At 47.5% G+C, this 23603-nt stretch overlaps 1 protein-coding gene across 1 annotated transcript in view; it reads right to left on the reverse strand.

The window, feature by feature from the left end:
* The window catches only part of SPAG6 (sperm associated antigen 6), a 141313-nt gene that overhangs the window by 62873 nt on the left and 54837 nt on the right, over positions 1 to 23603 (reverse strand). Inside the window, exon 4 of the mRNA XM_083189289.1 lies at positions 10257 to 10440. Coding sequence (XP_083045415.1) covers positions 10257 to 10440 — 184 coding nt within the window. The remainder of the gene's footprint in view (positions 1 to 10256; positions 10441 to 23603) is intronic.

Here is a 23603-nt window from a genome sequence, read left to right on the forward strand (position 1 = left end):
ACTCAGCCCCCTGGTGTGACAGTAAGCACTAGCCTAATGGATCCAGCCGCAAGCCAAGCATCACCATCCAGCCCTGTACAGCAACTGGCTGTTCGCTTGGATCAGCAAGAGGCTGCGCAGAGCCAAGTGATTCATTGTCTGCAAGATCTGTCTTCCCGGCTGGATAAACTACAGACCACTCTCAGTGGCCCTGAGCCTGTCAGTGAACTTCCAAGTCCAGTTCATCCTCCTGTAATGGCTGCTGCACCTCGCCTTCATCTGTCTGTCCCCACTAAGTATGATGGGACCCCAAGACCTGCCGAGGTTTTCTCAATCAGTGTGAGATCCACTTTGAGCTGCAACCCAGCAACTTCCCTACTGAAAGGGTCAAGATCGCCTACATCATCTCCCTCCTGTGTGGAGCAGCGTTAGAATGGGCGTCCCCATTATGGGAAAGATCCGATGCCATCTTGTCTAACTACAAGGACTTCGTGTCAACATTCCGGCGCATCTTTGATGAGCCTGGGCGATCAGCATCTGCCTCCACTGAACTCCTCCATCTCAGACAGGGATCCCGCTCCGTCAGGCAATATCTGGTCCAATTCCAGATTCTGGCGTCTGAACTCTCCTGGTGTGATGGGGCCTTATACGCAGCTTTCTGGCATGGTCTATCCGACCGTATTAAGGATGAACTCGCTACCAAAGACTTACCCTCAGGACTAGATGACCTTATATCATTATGTATCAAAGTAGACCTACGCTTCCGAGAAAGGGCTGTAGAACGTCACAAGAGCGCTCCAGTTAAAGTGCCAACTCCTCCGCCTCCTTTACCTGCTGCCCCCAGGGCTCATTCCAAAGAAGAACCAATGGAGATAGACCGCTTCAGTTTGTCCCCAGAAGAACGTCGACGTCGTCGGTTGGCACAGCTCTGTCTGTATTGTGCCGATCCAGCACATCAAATTTCTGCATGCCCAAAGCGTCAGGAAAACTCCTCCTCCTAGCCCGTCAAGGAGAGGGTAGGCTAGGAGTAATTAAGTCCTCTCCATCAGCAACTGATTGTGTACTTCCAGTTTCTTTACAAGTTGGTGAGCGTTTCAAGACTGTCTCCGCACTTCTTGATTCCGGTGCCGCTGGCAACTTCGTCACTGCTGAACTGGTCCGCAAGTGGGGGTTGCCCACTGAAAGTCTTCTCAAGACTGTCTTCCTTACTGCTGTGGATGGCAGTAGGATTCCTGATGCGACAGTCTCCCGCAGAACTTTGCCACTCATGCTCTGGTTCTGGGTTTACCCTGGCTTCGTCTTCACAATCCTCGCCTTGATTGGAAGACATCCGAAATCCTTTCCTGGGATCCTTCCTGCTCCGGTACCTGTCTCCAAAAGGTAATCCCAGCTCGTCATTCTTCAGCCGATGCAGCAGACCTTCCGCCTCTTCCCTACCAAGAGTACTCAGATGTATTCAGCAAGTCTGGCGCTGATATTCTACCTCCTCACAGACCGTGGGATTGCCCTATCGACCTTATCCCAGGCAAAGAACCACCAAGAGGTAGAACCTATCCTCTCTCTCTTCCAGAGACTCAGGCCATGACCGACTACATCAAGGAAAATCTGGCAAAGGGATTCATCCGTCCTTCGACTTCTCCTGCTGGCGCAGGATTCTTCTTCGTAAAGAAGAAGGATGGAGGCCTACGTCCCTGCATTGATTACCGCGGCCTCAATGACATCACGGTAAAGAACCGATATCCGTTGCCCCTCATCACCGAGCTGTTTGACCGTGTCAGCGGTACAACCATCTTCACGAAACTCGACCTGAGGGGCGCATATAATCTCATCCGCATACGAGAGGGCGACGAGTGGAAGACGGCGTTTAATACCAGAGACGGCCACTATGAGTACCTCGTCATGCCCTTCGGGCTCAGCAATGCCCCAGCCGTGTTCCAGCACTATGTCAATGAGACTTTTCGGGACATTCTGTATCGACGTGTAGTCGTATATCTCGATGACATTTTAATCTACGCCAATAACATCACAGAACATCGTTATTGGGTCAAAGAGGTCCTGTCCCGGCTGCGAGCTAATCATCTCTACTGCAAACTGGAGAAGGGTGTCTTCGAGGTGAAGTCTATACCCTTCCTAGGGTACATTGTCTCCGGTTCTGGTCTACAAATGGACCCAGGAAAACTGCAGGCCATCCAAGAGTGGCCAATTCCCTCTTCGCTGAAAGGTATTCAACGTTTCCTGGGTTTTGCCAATTATTACAGAAAATTCATTCGTAACTTCTCTTCTATTGTGGCACCCATCACTGCCCTAACAAGAAAAGGGTCTAATCCAGCGAAGTGGCCGGCAGAAGCCATCGAAGCCTTCCATCTGCTGAAGCAGAGGTTCACTTCAGCTCCTGTCTTAAGACAGCCTGACACCACCTTGCCCTTTATTCTCGAGGTTGACGCCTCCTCCGTGGGTGTTGGGGCAGTCCTCTCGCAGAAAGCGCCCGATGGACGTCTTCATCCCTGTGGGTTTTACTCTCGTAAGTTCCTGCCTGCAGAGCGTAACTATGCCATCGGCGATCAAGAGCTCCTTGCCATCAAGTTGGCATTAGAAGAATGGAGATATCTTCTAGAGGGCGCTGTCCATGAGGTCACAATTATCACAGACCACAAGAATCTTCTGTATCTCAAGTCTGCTCAATGTTTGAACCCCAGTCAACCCAGATGGACACTTTTCTTTTCCAGGTTCCGTTTCAAGCTGTCATTCTGTCCGGGGACACAAAATCGAAAAGCTGATGCCCTTTCCCGCTCATGGGAGCAAGATAGTGAGTCAAAGTCCACACATCAACATTTTATTATTGATCCAGTGGCCTTCTCCGCAACGGGAGTTTCAAATCTCACGCCCCCTACAGGGAAAAGATATGTAAAGCCAGCCCTAAGGAAGAAGTTGCTTTGTTGGGCGCATTCTTCAAAATTTGCTGGCCATGCAGGCATTCAGAAAACTTACGAGTTTATCACCAGGTCCTACTGGTGGCCGTCCCTCAAACAGGATGTGCAGGACTTTGTCTCCTCTTGTGCCAAATGTGCTCAGCACAAGACCAGTCGTCAGTCTCCTCCCGGGCAATTGATGCCACTGTCAGTGCCACATCGTCCTTGGACGCATATTTCTATGGACTTTGTAACTGATCTTCCAGAGTCTGACAAATTCACCACCATTTGGGTGATTGTTGACCGGTTCACCAAGATGGCTCACTTCGTTCCCCTCACCGGTCTTCCGTCAGCTTCCAAGCTGTCCCAGCTCTTCATTAAAGAGATATTCAAGCTTCATGGGCTGCCTCTTGAAATCATCTCCGATAGAGGGGTCCAATTCGTAGCCAAATTCTGGCGAAGCCTGTGCTCCCTGCTTCAAATCAAGTTAAAATTCTCCACAGCCTATCACCCTCAAACAAATGGCCAAACGGAGAGGGTGAATCAGGACCTTGAAGCATTTCTCCGCACATATGTCTCTTCCTCCCCACGATGACTGGGCTCAACTCCTTCCATGGGCAGAATTCTGCCATAATAACCAATATCATTCTTCATCAAATGTCACTCCATTTCTTGCCAACTATGGGTTTTACCCTCGAGTTCCTGACTTCACTCTGCAACCTGTGTCCTCTGTTCCAGCGGTCGACACGACCATCCGGCAATTCGTCAAATCCTGGAAGCTCATTCGTTCTTCACTCCTAAAAGCTTCAAGCAGGTACAAAAAATTTGCCGACAGGAAACGCAGAGCTGTGCCAGCCCTCCGTCCAGGAGATCGTGTCTGGTTGTCAACCAAGAATCTTCGATTGAGAGTGCCATCTATGAAGTTCGCTCCCCGATATATTGGTCCATTCCCAGTTGAGCGAGTCGTCAATCCTGTGGCTTACAAGCTCAAGTTGCCGCCTTATTTGAAAGTGCCAGCTACATTCCATATTTCGCTGCTCAAGCCGCTGGTTCTGAATCGCTTTCATTCCAAGCTCCCCAAGGCTCCTAAGGTTTGCACTCAGCGTGGAACAGAATATGAGGTCAGTAAAATCTTGGACTCTCGCATCCGATATGGTCGTCTGCAGTATTTGATCGATTGGAAGGGCTACGGCCCCGAAGAACGATCATGGACCAATGCCATCGATGTCCATGCTCCCAGACTCATCCGGGCGTTCCACTCCAAGTTCCCCCGCAAGCCTAAAAGGTGTCCTGGGGCCACCCTTAAAGGGGGGGGTGCTGTCACGATCCGAGCTTTCAGACAGACTTTCTTACCGGCCAAGTGCCTCCGCAGGTTCAGCTTGCGTTCCAGGTGTCATCCCTGCCGGCATCCTGTCTGCCGTGCGCCATCATCGCTGCCATCCTCCAGTCCTCTCAGCGCTGCTGAGTCCGCGGCTGCGGGGCGCACCGCTCTCCTGTCTCCCAGTGACAGTACTCAGTGCACGGCAATCCGTCTGTCCGCCGCCATTGCTCCCAGCCACAAGCATGGCGTCCACAAACACTGTTTCCCGCCATAGCAGACATGGGGGCTGCCATGTTATTTTCAGTCACATGTTTGCATTGTCCAATCCTGATGGTTCTGATCTCCCAGTCATACCTGCCCGGCCAATCCTGGCCACTCAGTGGGTATAAGTATGCTGGGAGCTCTCAGAACCATTGCTAGTGCTTCAGTTGTCTCCAGTGTATGGTCAGCTGTCCTTGTCTCCGTGCAAGTGTATTGCTGCTGGTGTTGTCTTCTCTATGCTGCAGTGTATTCCAGGCATTCCATCTCCTGTGATCCTGCTTCTACAGCCCAGCAATCAAGCCTAGCTCCGGGACTCTGGTCCTTCCGATGTTCCATCATCGCTCACCATCGATGTTCCGTCATCACCTGTAAATCCGATATTCCGGATCTCCTGCTTCCAAGCTTCCGTCCGTCATTCCGGACCCACAGTCTTCTGTTTCCTATCCGATGTTCCATCATCGCTCACCATCGATGTTCCATCATCGTCCATAAGTCCGATACTCCGGATCTCCATCCTCCAGTTCCCGTCCGTCATCCCGGACCCACAGTCTTCCACTCCGTATCCGATGTTCCACCATCGATTCCTTACCATCATCCATCTGTAAAGTATTGCTACCTGTACAGACTGTATAACATCTCCTGCATACTTTACTGCCTGTTATCTACAACCATCTGTTAATAAAACCCGGTTGTATTTTACCACTGACTGTTTATTGGCTTCGGGTGCATTGTCACGCATTCCATGCGCAAGGGTCCTCTCCAACCTCCCCGGTTCAGGTACCGGTCCAGGTCCCCACCAGAGGTCTCAGTCTCGTCGACTCAGACCCCTGGTGTGACACTCACTAACATTAACATTGTTTATTAAGGAATGGGCTGAGGCTGACTAACACCATTGATTGACCGTTTTCTAAATCTCTAGCGCACAGACCACAAGTAGTCACTGGGATGCCAGTAGACTACTCCTTTATTACGCACTACTTTAAATTTAGGACAAAATGGCTTTTTAATTACTATTTTCATTTATTAATGTAATATTTTCATCTGTAAGAATTGTCTACATACACTAGGTAGACATTGACAAAGGGTCAACACAAACAAAAGGTCGACACACTAGTTTCCAGTTTTTTCTGTGAGAGAGAGAGATCTATGTAGTACGCACTCCACAGGCTTTAAGGAAATCTTGTCGGGTGCCTTCCAAAGGATCCCAGTCGGACCGGTGGGTACATGCATAGATAACCAATCAACGGCAGCACTCACGGATGGTAATAATGACACTAACACAACTGTCTGTGTCCAACGTTTCAGTGCCCTGTGCACTTTTATCAAGACACTGAGTGTCCTGATGACGAGCTAGGCTCGAAATGGCGTTGACCGACAACCACTAAAGTTTTCACTGTTTTGGAAGTCCTGGAGTGAGGTTTCTTATTCCACTGTATGTCTATTAGGGAAGTTCTCCCACAAAACGGGCACCCGGTCAAGTACTGAATGCTGTCCTGGCAGCTGGGCAGTGCCGGACTCCTTCTCCAGTAGATATAGATAATTATACGCACACAGACAGGCATATAATGTCACTCCTGCAGAGTCTTTCAAACAGGACACATCTCCAGAAGGCAAGAACTGCATTTTGAATAATCCTAGACTCTGTACGAAGTACATTTGTTTATTTTTTAAACCAGCATTGGTACCTCTGAATTCTCACAAGAACCTAAACAAAATCGTTCCATTGTAGACACAGTCTACCAAACGAAAGACGTTGGAACTTATAGTGGCGTCATCTGCGAACCCCTGATGAAGTCCCATGTAGGGACGAAACGCGTTGGGAAACATTCGTTTGCTACTCTGAATTATTAATAACACACCATTGAACCTTTTAACAGTTTGGATAAACCTCCTGTATTGTGTGGAATAAGAGACTTTTATAATAAATGTATATGATTTTTGGACTTTATTTTGCTTGTTTTACAATTCACTACAAGGCTATGTTGATCTAATTGCTAAGGTCAACAAAAGGGCGCCATCTTACAATTGCTATCCATACTTTCCTTTACTTCCCCCATCCAACAGGGGATCTTGTAAGCCAGGCAGCCCGGACACAGTAACTTTAAAGTTTGTGGCGCGAAACAGGGGTCTGCTCTCTCTCTCTTTACACACATATATATATATATATATATATATATATATATATATATATATATATATATATATATATATATATATATATATATATATACACACACACACACATACACACACAGTTGGGCTAGTATACACCAGTATGGCATACAGGAACTTCGAGCACTGACTGGAAAAACAACGCTACAACGGTCATTTTAACTCTAGCGATTTTTGCTCACCATTCGGAGGGCAAGAACCAGTAGCCAAGAGCGGCCATTCCTGATTGACTGCCACTGCAAGGCAGATTTGAAATGATGGCAGTCATAGACAGACTGGACGCAGGGATGGCCTCACAGCCAGAGCTGCACAGCAGGCCACAGAAACCGCAGACGACCACACCGCCTCCTCACCTCTGCTCATTAGGTAATCTTACCCTGCTGCCTTTTTCTCCCCACTCTCTCTGTCCCTATATCCCTGCTGTTACTCTCCCTATCCCTATGTCCCTGCAGACACTCTACCTGTACCTTAATTTTGGCCCATTCCGTATGGCATAATGTGTAAGAGGCACTAGTTTATTGAGACATGATAGACATAATCTGATTGGTTGCTATGCGCAACATCACATCTTATTTTTAGAAGCTTTTAAGGGTGTTGCAAGATACCTCATACCTCATGATGGGGGAGTTATTCTATGTATGATTTAAATAATAGGGTGGATGTAGGCGATTACACCATTACTTATTATCTACAAGAAATACTTTCTGCTTTTCTCGTATTACTATGTTAGGGTGTCACCATGTTTTAGAATCAACATAACTGATGTAAGAGATTATTTACATGCAATCAACTATATACCTTTGTGTGGCCACACCACCTTTAGCGAAGTATTGTGGAAACAACAGTGTCAGTTTTGTCATCACAAAAGTAGGGACATTTATAAATGATTCAGTTTATTGAGCATTGCAGCGTTTCTGCTCTGTATATACAGTACAGTAAGAATGGCCTATACATTAGATACTTCATGAAACACATTTAAATATACACAGCAATTTCAAGGTACTATTGACAGACCTCCACGATGGCAGCAATTTGTTGGAACGATCCGCAACACTAATAGTACATGCAAGAGAAACGTTATAATGACTTAAACACACTTTGATATAAAAGATCACTGCTGTGCACTGCTGTACAACTAACCAGTAGTCTTTTTGGACACTGTTATGAGGTTGGAACAGATATAAAAATTCAATGCACATTGATCATTTTCATTCTCCTATCACTGAACATGTTTTGTATTTTGCAGTTTTAATTAGTATAATAAAGATGAGTGTTTTCTGTAGGAGTGCCACACTATGGAATACTTTTCCTTCTCTACCACATTAAGGGGGCGATTCTAGTAGAGTCCTTGTGACGCCACCCCGGTGAATGCACACCCCCCCCCGCTGCCATTTCCCCTCGCATGTGCCCGCAGTAGGAGAAATCATTTGATGGTCGCCAACCATCAAATGATTTCTCCTGCCTTCGCAAATATAAGTCCAGCACGCAATTCCATGGGAACGTCCAGCGTTTTCATGTGGATGCACATGAAACGCTAGGCTTTCCCATGGGCGATAACGGAGCGTGGCCCCACATGCTCCTGGCATAGGCGAATCTACGGGGTGGTCCGGGGGTGCACCGGACCACCCATTAGACCGCCGAATTGTGCGTTTCCCCGATTAAACTGCAGCGCGACCAGTCCGCTCACCCCACATCTCAACGCCGCGGTCCGATGCGCCAGTCATGGCGGGTTGCCCCCAACAAAAAATGGCCGCTGGAAGGCTGCGCGCATGTGCGGCTGCACGCAGCTCCTCCTCTGCATACCTCCCAACTGTCCCGCTTATGCCCCCACCGCGGCGGAAAACGGGGGCGTGGCCTCACGTCAGCACCATGAGTGTAGGCCACACCCCCAAAAAAATCGCCACAGTCTCCGAATGTTGGGAGGTATGGGTCTGTGGGTGATGGCTCCCAGTCTCCCTACATCTGCTGGAGCACTCAGGAGCACTCAGGTCAGGTGCCCGCTGGAGGGATTGCCAGGCGGCAGTGGCACACGCATGAAAATAGTAAGTCCCAGCAGTCACTCTCCTTGTTGCATTACCACCTTCTCTCTCCCTGTCCATAAGCCACGACCCTTTCCACAAAGCCATGCCCCCCGTACTTCTAGAGTATTTCAGTCAGGACCACCCATTACCATAGTTCTAGATTCGCCTATGGCTCCTGGCCCGCACCGCTCTGTGCGAATGTCCCGGCTACATTATAAATTGCTGTGGTCATTTGCAGTCGGGGTTTGCACAGAAATGCAGATCCCCACCATCTGGCAGGGGCCGAATTCGGTTCCTTCCGATTGAACCGGCCCCTAAATTTAGTAATGGCATATAAAAATATAATGAAGGAAAGACAGGCTAATTGATGCGTATTAAACACATAATGGTAATAACCAGTGGCAGCTCCAGAGTTGGGGCTGCAGTACAGTCCAAAAAGTCAAATAGAGGAGCACCACCAACTCCTCTGGTAAAGACCCAACCTCCTGTGCGGATTACCAACCTGTTTCTGCATTAACTGAATTTGGTTCTACCAAATATGCTGCTTCCAGAGATGATAAAACTGGGCCCAGTTCAGACACGGGTGGAGAGTGCATTGCTGCTTCTTACTTGGAAGTAGCAGCAATGCACTAATATGGTAATACAACAGGAGGTGTAATTTATACAGTAGACGCCTAATGCTGGCATTGGTGACCCGTGCTATGTCCTATGATGCAGTATCCTATCACCCGCTCCATCCGCTGGCTGTGTAATCCATGCGGGGGCTCCATAATTCATCCGCCTCAGTTCCTATAAAAAAGGCCAGGAATTCTGTCCTCAGATATATTGGCCTTGGCACTCCTCTGAAATGGTGTCAAAATGCCTCCATTTAGGGAATCTGATGCAGTCGCCACCCCCTCCCAGACCCCAAAATGTAAACAGACCTCTTATAATCCCATCACAAATTGACCATAGGTGTGAGTGTACAGGTAATGTAGAGATTGTCATCTTATCTGGGGCAGCGACTAATGTGAATGGAGAAATATTCTCTGTAAAGCGCTGCAGAATGTGTGCGCTATATAAATACTGGTAATAAATAAATAAATAAGTACAGTGCGATTTGGCTACTTGAGGATATGCTCAGCCTCTAGTGAGCAGAAAACCTGCTTGACCCTGTATTTCACAGCTAAACAGGTGAGTTTATCTATTTTGCTGGGTCAGTATTTATCCCGCCTGCTTTCTCGGACCGATATCCTCAAAACCTGACCCATTGGGAAAGCGCGAGGGTTGAGAAGTACTGCTCATGGCTACACTCACGTACACATTGCCTCACTCCGCTGAGACACAGGGAAATGACACTGAACACAAGGAGCAGCCATACTATTTAACTTCCAAGGGCCTTTCTTTTTCCTGTCTCTATTCTATTCTAACTCTGGCGTTAGCCATCATGGATGGCTGCCATGGAGTGTGAATATGAAATGATTACTGCGTTATGCAACATTAGTACAATGTGTTACGATACATTACATACAAAAGCAGGCTACAAATCATTTAAGCTGTAGTATTCAGTAGGGGTAATAATCTACTAGCACAGTGTCCCTGCTGAATGCATACCTGCGTTGTGTCGTGCAATATAACCGAGCGCCCAGGCAGCAGCTTCCTTTACCCCAGGGTCAAAGTCTTCCAGGCAGATCACCAGCGTATCCACGGCTCCACAATCCACTATTGACTGAGCTAACTGAGGAGAATGCTTGGCAACTGCTCGGAGCACAAAAGCTGCAGCTTTCTTATAGAAGCGCTGTGGGAAAAGAAACAGGCCGAGATTATTACCATGCAGGAAATATAGGAATAAAAGCAACCTAGAAACTCCCAGCTTATGGATTCGTGCACACACTTATTTATATCGGTCCTATACTGTACCTCAGCAGCCCTATAGACCGTTTCTGAGTATTACTTACCACAGGGTTGCCGACTTTTTTAATCTCCTCTCTGGGAGAAGCCCGGAGAGGAGACATGCAGCAGGAGGTCGGGGGCAAGGCTTGAGCGTGATGTCATTAAGCCCCACCCCCATTATGGAAGTTATACAGTTTGCCAATCACCACAGAGGGGGCGGGGCTAAAATGTTGCTATTCTGCCATCTTAGCCCCGCCCCCTCATCAGAGATTGGCATATCCCGTTATTTAAATGGCGCGGTACGGGGGGAAGGTAGCCGCAAACAGGGGGGGGGGGGGGAGTGGGGGTCCCCCAGAAACCGCGAGGGTTGCCCACCTTTCCTCCTGTTACCCAGTTATGTTGTGGTCTGGGTAGAAAGGGCTTTTTTTTATTATTATTTTCTGATGCACATTTATTCACGACATTACTTACTATATACAGATAAAGAAGGATGCATACTCTATTTTGAAAAATGTCACATGACACAAAGCATACTTGCCTACTTTTGAAAACTAGTTTCATGGAGATTATAGTTGGTGGTAGAATTTTGCACAGCGCCCCATTGAGTCCCAGAGCAGTTAGTAAGGCTGTGTACACACGGGGGCGATAGGGGCTATAATCGCTGGGAATATGGTCGCAGGCAACCATATTGCCAGTGATTGGGAGTGTGCCCCGGCAATAAATCGCCGGGTGCGCGCTCCCGTTTTCTGCCCCATTGTAATCGCTGGTCGCAGGAGCTTGCTCCTGCGACTAGCTAATTACCTCTGCGGCTCCCCCAGCAGAGGTTCCTTTTCATCAGCGACCATCTCTGGTCGCTGATGCAAAGGAGACACTGGGCAATATATTGCAAGCAATATATCTCCCCCCGTGTGTACGCACCTTTAGAGCTACTATACTTGCTAAAGTGCTGGGAAATGGTGCTGATGATTCAATGTAAATGTATCTATTTCTCATTCTTTTTTCCCCAAAACTGTAACAGTGTAATGTGGGCTATGTGAAATGAGGGAGATTGCTGCTATGTCAGGGAGTCTCCTGCAGAATGCAGGAGGGTAGACAACTATGGTACAAAGCATTCTACTTTTAACCTCTTTTCACATGTTTATTTTATATTAATTTTTAAGGGTCTACACATGTAGAGATGTGTGTGGATGAGTGCTCTGAGTGATGCTAGACCGCTCAGTATTGCAAAGCGATATTCCAGCAATGTGTTTTGAGCAATCTGTCAGGCCAGTGTTCTCCGGTGAGAACACTTACTCCAACTGATTAATAACCAGCATGCTGGATATTAATCCCCGGGAGTTCGCGAGATCGCTATGTCCCTACACACACACAGTAATGTAGGAGCATATTCTGAGCGATGTACTGTAGTTAAATTAGAACAAAACCAAAAAAAAAAAGCACATTCTGGACAGGATCCAGCACTTAACTCAATTGTGGGATTGTGCTGTATGAGGTCGTTACTGGGTTTATAAACCTGTGCTGGCAACGAGATGTCTGAATCGGTTTGATTTACTTATTCGTACATTGATTTCAATCCAGATGCTTGTATTAGGCTGCCTGGGAACCCTGTAGTAACAAGTCACCAGTGTCTGGACAGCAATCAACATACTGCCAGACAATTATTACTACTCTCCAAACACTCAGTACTGGTTTACTGATTAATTAGAACTAATGATATTAATTAGACAAACATATAAATACCAAACATGCTAGGATTTCCGATTGGATATATTATTATTACTGAATATTAGAATGGATGTTATACAGTGGCGTAGATACTGTAAGGCAGCCCCCGCTGCTGCTTGGAGGAGCAGGGGCTGCGTGGGCGCTGGGTACCGGCACACAGTGTGTATGTCAGTCAAAAAAAAAAAAAACCCTTCCTCCCCACTCACGATCGTGACTGCTGCCTGCCTCCCTGGTCCTGCTGCTCCTGTAACTGCTGAAGCCGAAGCTAACAAAAATGGCTGCCCCCATAGGGCTACAAAAAGATGGCCGCCGTCCTCCAATCAGCAGCCAGTTTCATTTCAAAGAAACACTAGAGCCGGGGTAGAGAGAGGAAAAGGGGGCGGGTCCTAATGGAGGAGTGCTCTGTGCTGGCCAGAGGAGCTGAAGGAGGAAGTTTTGATGAACCCCAGGAGCCTGAGGCTGGGATAAGAGACACAGAGGTCAGGGGTGAAGATACTCCAGAGAGCAGAAGACCCTGCTGCATGCCTACTCCACCTTTTCATTAATCAGATAAGTGTCTTGGGGGAGGGGAGATCTTATCTATACATATATCTACAGCATCTATCTATCTATCACACAATATATGTGTCAGTGTGACATATGAAAGCTTTGCTGGTGTGGGGTGTCATTCTGCTTAGAATATGTGTAGACTATGGGCGGAATTCAGGATACATACAGATGGCCAGCAGTTGGGATGCCGGCGGTCAGAATACCGACACCAGCATCCCAAAGGAGGGAATCTTGTCCCCACAGCCTAATTCTTCCCCCGAATATATTGTGCGGGGGGGCGCCAGAAACTTTTTTGGAAGGGGGGCGCAAAATTTCTAGTTACGCTACTGATGTTTATATATATATATATATATATATTATATATATATATATATATATATATATAGTCACAGTACGGTCCGGCACTCCCTCTGAGGGGTTAATTGCCCCGGTGCCTGTCTCGGTAGACAGTGTAGCAGAGGAAAAAAGACTAGCACTCGTAGGTCTTTTTTAGAAATCTGTATTCAGCAAACAGTGGAACAAACCAACGTTTCAGGGCAGCGCCCCTTTGTCAAGGTGTGTGTTCACACACACCTTGACACCTTGACAAAGGGGCGCTGTCCCGAAACGTTGGTTTGTTCCACTGTTTGCTGAATACAGATTTCTAAAAAAGACCTACGAGTGCTAGTCTTTTTTCCTCTGCTATATATATATATATATATATATATATATATATATATATATATATATAGCCAAAACAGCAGGGGCGGGCTGGGCCGGGGGGCAGGGTGCCATGTGCCCCCCGGGCCGCTCTGACAGGAGGGCTGCGGGCCGCGGCCGCCTTACCTATTTCTGTACTGCCGGCGGCCATGTTCCTGAAGTCCTTTAACATGTCTGCGGCTGCAAGAACAAGGCCGCCGGCCTAAACAGCTGCGTGGAGGAGCATCCGGCCGCCCAGGGGCGGAACTATTGGTGGGGCAGCCGATGGATTGCGCCGCGGCCCGTGCCCCGCTGCCCTGCAAAGCCCACCCAATACCCGCCTCCAATCCTCAGCCCTGCATGATATACTCAGGGCTGGGACATTCAACTGCGATGGGGGCGGAGCTTGTCTGACGGAAGGGCAGTGTAGCCATGGGGTGGATCTGCCTACCGCTAGCTGAGCGCAGTAGGAGCCGCCGCTGACACATTGTGCCAATAGGATGGACCATGGAAGACCCTGCCACTGCTGATCAGAGACAGCTGCATGCTGTCCCTCTGGGATGGAAGACCCCAGCGCCGCTGACACGTTGTGTGTGGGAGGTACAATTCTGTCTGTATAAAAGCAGCGTGTTTTGTTTGTGTGTGTGTGTGGGGTGGGAGACCATGTGTACCAACAGTGGTGGGTGGTGGGGAGGGCTTTGTGTACCAGCAGTGGTGGGGAGGGCTTTGTGTACCAGCAGTGGTGGGGAGGGCTTTGTGTACCAGCAGTGGTGCTGGGGGGGGAACGGTGCTGTATGAGAGAGAGTAGTGTGTGTGTGTGTGTATAATGTGAGAGAGCAGTGAGTGGGGGAGTGCGCTATGTGTAAGAGCAGTGTGTGTGTGTGTGTGGGGGGGGGGGGGTAGGTGTGCTGTGTGTAAGAGCAATGTGTGGGTGTGGGGGGGGGTGCACTGTAAGTAAGGGCAGTAGAGAATGCGCTGTGTGTAAGAAGTGTGTGTGGGGTGCGCTGTGTATTAGCGCAGTGTGTATATGGGGGGGTGCGCTGTGTGTAAGTGCAGTGAGGTGTGTGCTGTGTGTGGGAGGAGTGTGCTGTGTGTGTAAGAGCAGAGTGGAGGGTGTGCTGTGTGTAAGAGCAGTGTGTGAGTAGTGACCATAGATGTAATCTCTGCTACAGCGCACCTTTCTCTCATTGACATAACATCCTTGCCAGCCCCAAGGTCCAGATCAGCACTCGCCTTCTCTCTCTCAGATCAGCAAGTGCAGGAGTCAATAGGTCCAGGACACTGAGCAGGGGCTTAGAGTATTGGGAAAATGCGTTAGAGATGCCACCTCTCTCCCTTCTCCCACTATTCCTCCTCTCCCACTGTCTCTCCCACTATTTATCCTCTCTTCTGCTCTCCCATCTCCCATATCCCCTCTGTCTCCCACTATTCCCCCTCTCTCCTCTTCCTCTATCCCTCCTCTCTCCTGTCTCCCATTATTCCTCCTCTCTCTCCCACTATTCCTCCTCTCTTCTCCTCTCCAGTCTCCCACTATTCCTCCTCTCTCCTGTCTCCCACTATTCCTCCTCTCTCCCACTATTCCTCCTCTTTTCTACTCTGGCATATCCCACTATTCCTCCTCTCTCCTGTCTCCCACTATTCCTCCTCTCTCCCACTATTCCTCCTCTTTTCTACTCTGGCATATCCCACTATTCCTCCTCTCTCCCTTCTCCCACTATTCCTCCTCTCCCACTGTCTCTCCCACTATTTATCCTCTCTTCTGCTCTCCCATCTCCCATATCCCCTCTGTCTCCCACTATTCCCCCTCTCTCCTCTTCCTCTATCCCTCCTCTCTCCTGTCTCCCATTATTCCTCCTCTCTCTCCCACTATTCCTCCTCTCTTCTCCTCTCCTGTCTCCCACTATTCCTCCTCTCTCCTGTCTCCCACTATTCCTCCTCTCTCCCACTATTCCTCCTCTTTTCTACTCTGGCATATCCCACTATTCCTCCTCTCTCCTGTCTCCCACTATTCCCCCTCTCTCCTCTTCCTCTATCCCTCCTCTCTCCTGCCTCCCATTATTCCTCCTCTCTCTCCCACTATTCCTCCTCTCTTCTCTTCTCCTCTCCTGTCTCCCACTATTCCTCCTCTCTCCTATCTCCCACTATTCCTCCTCTCTCCCACTATTCCTCCTCTTTTCTACTCTGGCACATCCCACTATTCCTCCTCTCTCCTGTCTCCCACTATTCCTCCTCTCTTCTGCTCTGGCATCTCCCACTATTCCTCCTCTCTTCTTCTCTCCCATCTCCCACTATTCCTCCTCTTTCCTGCTCCCACTATTCCCCCTCTCTCCTCTTCCTCTAGCCCTCCTCTCTCCTGTTTCCCATTACTCCTCCTCTCTCCTCTCCCACTATTCCTCCTCTCTCCTGCTCCCGTCTCCCACTATTCATCCTCTCTTCTCCTCTCCTGTCTCCCACTATTCCTCCTCTCGCCCGCTCTCCCACTATTCCTCCTCTCTCCTCTCTCCTGACTCCCACTATTACTCTTACTCTTCCCTCCCACACTCCCATCTCCCACTATTCCTCTTCTCTCCTGCTCTCCCGTCTCCCACTATTCCTCCTCTCTTCTCCTGTCTTCCACTATTCCTCCTCTCTACTGTTGTTCCATCGCCCACTATTTCTCCTCTCTCCTGCTCTCCCGTCTCCCACTATTTCTCTTATATCCGCTCCCACTATTTTGGGCACACAGGGGGTCATGTGGGAAAGACACTGTTTCTAGGTGAGCACAGCCATGGGCGTTCATTGCAACAACATACTAACTGCCTTGTTTTTCTTTAGTGGGCTGCGGCCACCTGTTCCCTCTGATCGCCGGCAGTGGCAAAAGCTGGGTGTGGACATCATGACCTGGGGCCGCATTAAGCAGCATCAAGCAGTATAGAAAATCTGGGAGCCGTAGCAGCAGCAGGACTGAGAAAAATACAGTAAGTGAGGATCAAACTCACAAATTAAAAATATTTCTGCTGTTTCCTGAGGTGTCCCCCTGTATAATAATAATAATGCCATGACACCGCAGGCTGCTCCCCCTGTATAATAATTTGGGTCATGGCATTACTTTTATTATATTATACAGGGGGAGCAGCCTGTGGTGTCATGGCATTACTTTTATATTATACAGGGGGGACAGCTTGTGGTGTCAAGGCATTATTATTATACAGGGGGAGCAGCCTGTGGTGTCGACATTATGCCATGACACCACAGGCTGCTCCCCCCTGTATAATAATAATGCCATGGCACCACAGGCTGCTCCCTCTGTATAATAATAATGCCATGACACCACAGGCTGCTCCCTCTGTATAATAATAATGCCATGACACCACAGGCTGCTCCCCCTGTATAATAATAATGCCATGACAGCACAGGCTGCTCCCCCTGTATAATATAATAAAAGTAATGCCATGATACATAAATTATTATACAGGGGGAGCAGCCTTTGGTGTCCTGTTTTTATACAGGGGGAGCAGCCTGTGGTGTCGTTATTATCTTTTCTTTATTAATACAGATATTTTTTAACGAAAAACCTCCATTTAAATGATGCGCTGTTACTTATGGGCCAGTGCTCTGGACTTGCCCCCTGGGCTAAAAGTTGCCAGCCAGCCCCTGCAAAACAGCAAGAAGTCACTCTAAGTATTGTTAACAGCTGCACGGCGGCAGTCTAAGCAATAAACGAGAAGACACTGGTACAGTGAAAAATCACTGTATTTTTCACTGTACCAGTGTCTTCTCGTTTATTGCTTAGACTGCCGCCGTGCAGTTGTTAACAATACTTAGAGTGACTTCTTGCTGTTTTGGCTATACTTCTCCCCTGCGAGATAGAAGAGCACCTAAGACTTTGCACACATTCTGCTTGAGTGCCGGATCTCCTGCTTGCATATATATATATATATATATATATATATATATATATCAAAAAAGAAAAGACTGGCACTCCGGGGTCTTCAATAAACGTGCTGTATTAAGTGGCAACAAGCGTCCAACGTTTCGGGGGTTGTCCCCCTTTGTCAAGGTGCGTGGTGATATCACCACGCACCTTGACAAAGGGGGACAACCCCCGAAACGTTGGACGCTTGTTGCCACTTAATACAGCACGTTTATTGAAGACCCCGGAGTGCCAGTCTTTTCTTTTTTGATCTACCAGTTCCTATAGACGGGCACCAGGGCAGCTGGACGATTGCGGTGAGTGCCGGGCCGCACCCAAAATATATATATATATATATATATATATATATATATATATTAATGTTGATGTATGAAAGTATTGAATGTCTTTTCTACACACGCACACACACACACACACACACACACACACGCACTAACAAGCTGAAACATTTTTTGCAGAAAGTCAGATTCAAAGATAATTGTTAAAAAAAAAAATTATAATTCCCGCAGCCAATCCTGTGGCTCAGCACAAGTTTCAAGCTACCAATATGGATCAATTTTAGTTAGATGTGTTACAAGACTGGGGGCCAGATGTATCAAGTTTAAAAAAGTGATCAAATGGAGAGTGGTAAACAGCCAGCCAATCAGCTCCTGTCATTTTTCAAACCCAGCAGCTCCTACCTGCCATGTTACAGGCTGGGTTTGAAAAATGGCAGGAGTTGATTGTTTGGTTGTTTCTCACACTCACACCTTTCAATGTGGTTGGTAAAAATAAAACCACAAAGGCTCTTCCAACCAAATTTACCCATATGCCCTACAGGGCACAATCTTAAATCAAGCAAACCAATATTTTGGGGGGTAAGAAAACTTTTCTTAGATGGCTAGTGCCTATAAATAAATAATTCCAGTTCCAGTCTTTAGGCAAGATATGGCCTTGCACCGTCCAAAGGAAAATTGTCGTCTAACTTATAAAAGTACTCTGTGCAGAAAGAATTTAGAATTTCAAAAGGCTCCTCAATAATTATTATTAGCCGTGTCTGCAGCTGCACGTAAACGTGTTCTACACATGTGTATATATGATTCTCTTCCACAAAAGCTTTATTTAGGGCAAAATGATTTTATATTTTCCGTATGGAATGGGTGGAGGCCTCACAGAAAGAAAAACGAATAAAAACAACTATTGACACCCGGGAAAGTTTTATTGAAATCTTGTCTACTGCAACTAGGATTCATGTTCATAAAAGTTTCTAAATACAATAGTTTGAGATCCGGATAGTCCTACAAGAAGATCCAATTCCTCTTTCTAGCGGAGTCTTGCCTGCCCTTTGGACCTATTTAATGCATTTTTTTGTGGGCGGAGTGTAGTAACTCGCTGTTTCTTGGCCCTCATTTAGACTTGACCGCTAATGTTAGAAATCACATTGGACTGCAAGGAGAAAGTCGTACTCCAGACAGAAAACGTTAAAGCCCCTTGCAAGATCCACACGCAATTCCCGACCCATTGAAGAGTTTTTGCCGTCTGGTCTGTGCAATTGTGAGTAGGTCTGAGGCTTCCACTAATCTATTACTGAGACAGGCTGGAAGTGGTCATCGCACCTCAAAAATGCATGGGCACACATGCATTTTTCCAACCACTACCACAAAACTGCAGGTGTTCGCCTCCAAACAATAGGTTTCTGTCAAACTTCGGCTCCATTGTTTACAAGTTGTAGATGAACTGTGGTCTCCCTGCGCACCCCCTATGCAGCCCTGGAATTTATCTAGGTGCTTTCCAAAACACCCAAAAGGGAAGACTGGTAGAAGAGAATTGAAAAATGCCTTGGGCGCAAGGAGTGAGCAATAAAAGGTGGGTTTTTATTGATAAAAACAGTAAAAACAATTGAACATCACAAAAACCGGACATGTAATCCCCTCTCACCCAGTGATGGTGGTGGAGCCACAGATGGTATGAGATAAAGAGTTCCAGAGACTCGAAACGCGTTGGCCCAGGATTGCTATCATCTACAAGGACCCAGCCCAGTGTCAAACACGTGGAGCCTGCAGGGTGGACCCCTTTTTTGGAACACTCTGCCTCATACCATCTGTGGCTCCACCACCATCACTGGGTAAGAGGGGATTACATGTCCGTTTTTTTGTGATGTTCAATTGTTTTTACTGTTTTTAACAATAAAAACCCACCTTTTATAGCTCACCCCTTGCGCCCAAGGCATTTTTTCAATTATCTTCTACCAGTCTTCGGCTCCATTGTGTTTATGATCCATACACATTTTCTGTCACTATTGCCCCTCATGCATACGCTATGCATGCACAGTCAATCAATAATCCCTTGATGTGCAAATTCTCTAATGAGAGCTCAAGTCTGAATGAAGGCCATTATCTATTTGTAATAACTGTGACAATATGAAGATATACTATTACAATCAATACTGGTCATTGTCATGATTTCATTAACAAAGTGAATGGATATTATTTATATATTTTCAACCAATGCTTCAATTAAAGATTAAAAAAAAGTAGTCTGTTCGCACAATGTCACTGGGCATTCTCTGGAATGTTGCACCGGGAGCTCACAGCCAGATATAAATCAGATTGGATTGTGTGGGATCTCACATGACACTTGATCAATTTAGTCAAATTGACTGAATAAACCCATTTCAATATTGCTGTACTTGGGCAATGAAACTAGGCCCGGATTCAGAGACGGAAGTGGGTGGGCAGCTGACATCCGATGATGTCAGCTGCCCAGCCCCGCGTCACCGGCCATCACCATGGGAAAACCCAGTGTTTTCATGGGAATGCCCATGAAACACTGAGCGTTCCCATGGGCTGTGCCCCCTGCCGCCGCCCCATGCCCACACTGCTAGGTGCGAGCGGGACGACGAACATGCAGTTCACCGTGCCCTCTGTCACCCAGCATCTGCACATGCGCAGATGCTGAACGCGCGGGGACCGACGCATTTAGAATACCCCCATAGTGTATAACTTATGACCGCGTGGGAGTCAGAAGTGAAACACCAGAGACATTTTACCAGTGCACAGGATTGCAGTTGCTAGTTGCGTCAAGCCCCCCAAATGGTTGCCACATGCATTTTAGTCTGCCACCCTCCGTTGCCACATAAATGTTCCCGGTCGTTCCTCTTTCCAAAACAAAATCTTCTGTTCGGCCATCGTCACAAGACCATCGCAGCACATGCTCAGGGCAACCTATATGCTTGCGCAGTAGCTCCACTGCTTACAATTTGGATATCTCTGAATCAGGCCCTTATGTGGGGTACACAACATGGCCCAAAATGAGTCAATTTAGATACAATATCGACCGACTGTATGTAAATTGGCCATATTTTGGGCCATTTCACTGACCTTTTGATGCAATCCTGATCCGATGTGCGGCCCCGCGGGTCGGTCAGTCTTTTCTGAGATCCTACCTGCTGCAGGTAGGATCTCAGAACCGACCTTTGCAGTGGGTGGGGGTCGTGATCGGATCGCGATCACATCAGTGGCATTTTTGCAGCATGTCGGCGGCTCCGTCAGCTCGTGAGCGGGTCGTACGTTCCTTTGACGACCCGCTCGCGAGCACCATCGTTCTGGTGTGTACCGGGCATTAGTCATCTACTTTGCCCATAATAAAATACTCTGCACGGCAATCATGGTGTGTGTGTAGCTTTACAGGGAAACGGTTTGCTAAGAACCTTTATGCAACTCTACAAAGTCCTATTACTCAGATAATTAAAGAAATATTCCAGCATCTAAGTACACACACACTGTCCCTGCTAGGAACACTATTTGTCTACTGATCTTTAGCCTTTCGGGAACGTTCTGTGATTTTTTCTCTCCCCCTGCTGTTCTCTCCACCAAATGATTATACAAGTTCATGTTTCATCTGAATTGCTTCTTTGTCTAAGCATCCAAAACACTCTGAGCAAGGAATAAAACAAGGCTGATCTTATTACAATGCAGATATGTTAACTGTCTGAGTACACAGTCAATATTTTTGGCTTCCAGTTATAATTGGTAATCCAGAATTACCAAAATTGTTGCAAATTTACATTTTTATTCCTGTTTTCGTAGACATCATAGACGTCACGTAGGTATTACCTTAGGCACAACCAAGGCTCTGTAACACTTGTCTGCCATTGGACTGCCCTCTGCAGACCATCAGATGGAGTAATGCAGATTATGATAGGACGCAGTCATCATTTTTTTGGCGTAACCAGTGAAAACCTGCCATATAACTATTCTACTCCTCACATTCTCTCTTCTGGTACAACAATGTGAGGGGCTGGTATTTACACCTGGTCAGCCAGGCATGCTACTGTAGATATGAAATATAGGGATAGATGTATGAAGCAAGGGAGAAGTGAGCCAGAGGAGAAGTGGCCCATGGCAACCAATCAGGACTAAAGTAGCATCTATAATTTGCATAATATAAAAATATACAGATCAGCTGATTGGTTGCCATGAGCCACTTCTCCTCCCTGATCACTGCTTCATATATCTACCTCATAATACCAAAAGTCTAAAGCCCCGTACACACGGGGGGGAAGATATATTGCTAGCAATATATTCCTGAGCAATATATTGCCCAGTGTCTCCTTTGCATCAGCGACCAGAGATGGTCGCTGATGAAAAGGAACCTCTGCTGGGGGAGCCGCAGAGGTAATTAGCTGGTCGCAGGAGCAAGCTCCTGTGACCAGCGATTACAATAGGGCAGAAAACGGGAGCGCGCACCCGGCGATTTATCGCTGGTGCGCACTCCAATCACTGGCAATATGGTCGCCTGCGACCATATTCCCAGCGATTATAGCCCCTATCGCCCCCGTGTGTACACAGCAAAAGTCAGAGACTGTAGAGCAGGAATGGGGAACCACTGGCCCTCCAGCTGTTGTTGAATGACACATCCCAGCATGGCCAAATAACAAAACTGTAGCAGGGTATGCTGGGATGTGTAGTTCAACAACAGCTGGAGGGCCGAAGGTTCCCCATCCGTGCTGTAGAGTATAAAGAATAAACTGACCGACGTTTCAAGGCTCAGCGCCTTTTCATCAGGGTCACCTCCTCCTTGTCCAGAATTCAATGGGAGGCCAACCCAACAGCCAGAGAGCAGATGGAGGCCTGTGGCAGCAGGAGATTAACACTTAATGGCAGGGCGCAATTTACCATTTTAACTCTGTCAGGGTGCAGCAATGGCCACATTTGCATAAATAAGGTACCTGAGTATGCATAGTACACACATGTATGCTCCGCAAACTGGCATGCATGCAATTCCGCATCAGACCCCAACCGTTTTTCTGAACAAAGCTACTCAGCAATGCTAGCCAGGGGCATAGCAATGCTCTCCAACCACTCCGATGTCCTAGGTTTTAGGTAGAAAACATCAAAGTGGGGCAGTTCATAATGAGTAGAGGTGCTAGCAGGGGGACTACTGGAGATATTTATTTTTTATATGTGGAATTTGGGCCCCCTCCTCCATCCACACCCAAGCTCACAATATGCAGCACGGCAGTGGGTGATAGGGAGAGGCATAGTGTGACAGGGAAAAACAGTGGGTGACAGGAAGAGGGTGACAGGGGCCGCAGTTGGCCCCTTAGTCCTGCACTGCACCTGCTGTATCAAGGGTAGTTCCGCCTCTGGTTAGACAAATCTGGTTAGACCAAACAAATCTGTTACCGGTTTCAACTTGGCTGCTGGGAACACAGTAAAAGGCAGAAGTAGTAGAAGATAACATACCAGCCAATCAACTCCCAACTGTAATATTTCAAACACAGCTGATTGGCTCGTGTGTTAGCTCCTTCCACTTTTTCTCCACTTTATCTCTTTGCCAGGCTTAACCCCCTGAGTGGTGGGTTTTGCTTGGGCAGGACAAACCTACCAGGGCAGATTTGTCCTGCCCCAGAAAAACACACCACAGAACGGAAGGGGGGGTCTCTAGAGATGATACGCCAGTGGCGCACAGCTGGAGGCACCACTGGCGCACACCTACTACATAGTGGTATGCCCGGAAATTTCACGGTACAGCCTGCTGAGGCAGTGCAGTTGAGCTCGGAAAATTTCCGGGCATACCACTCAAGTGGTTAATACATCTGCCCCTAAGTTTCTTACTAACCAAGCAAGTATGGTACCAGCTCATATATTTAAGTGTGCAAATACATAATGTTGTCTAAGGAGAACACTTTGTGATTAATTTCTATTGTTCTGTAGCATATG

The sequence above is a fragment of the Crinia signifera genome, chromosome 5, assembly GCF_055691185.1.
Source record: "Crinia signifera chromosome 5, ASM5569118v1, whole genome shotgun sequence".
Taxonomy (NCBI): Eukaryota; Metazoa; Chordata; class Amphibia; order Anura; family Myobatrachidae; genus Crinia; species Crinia signifera.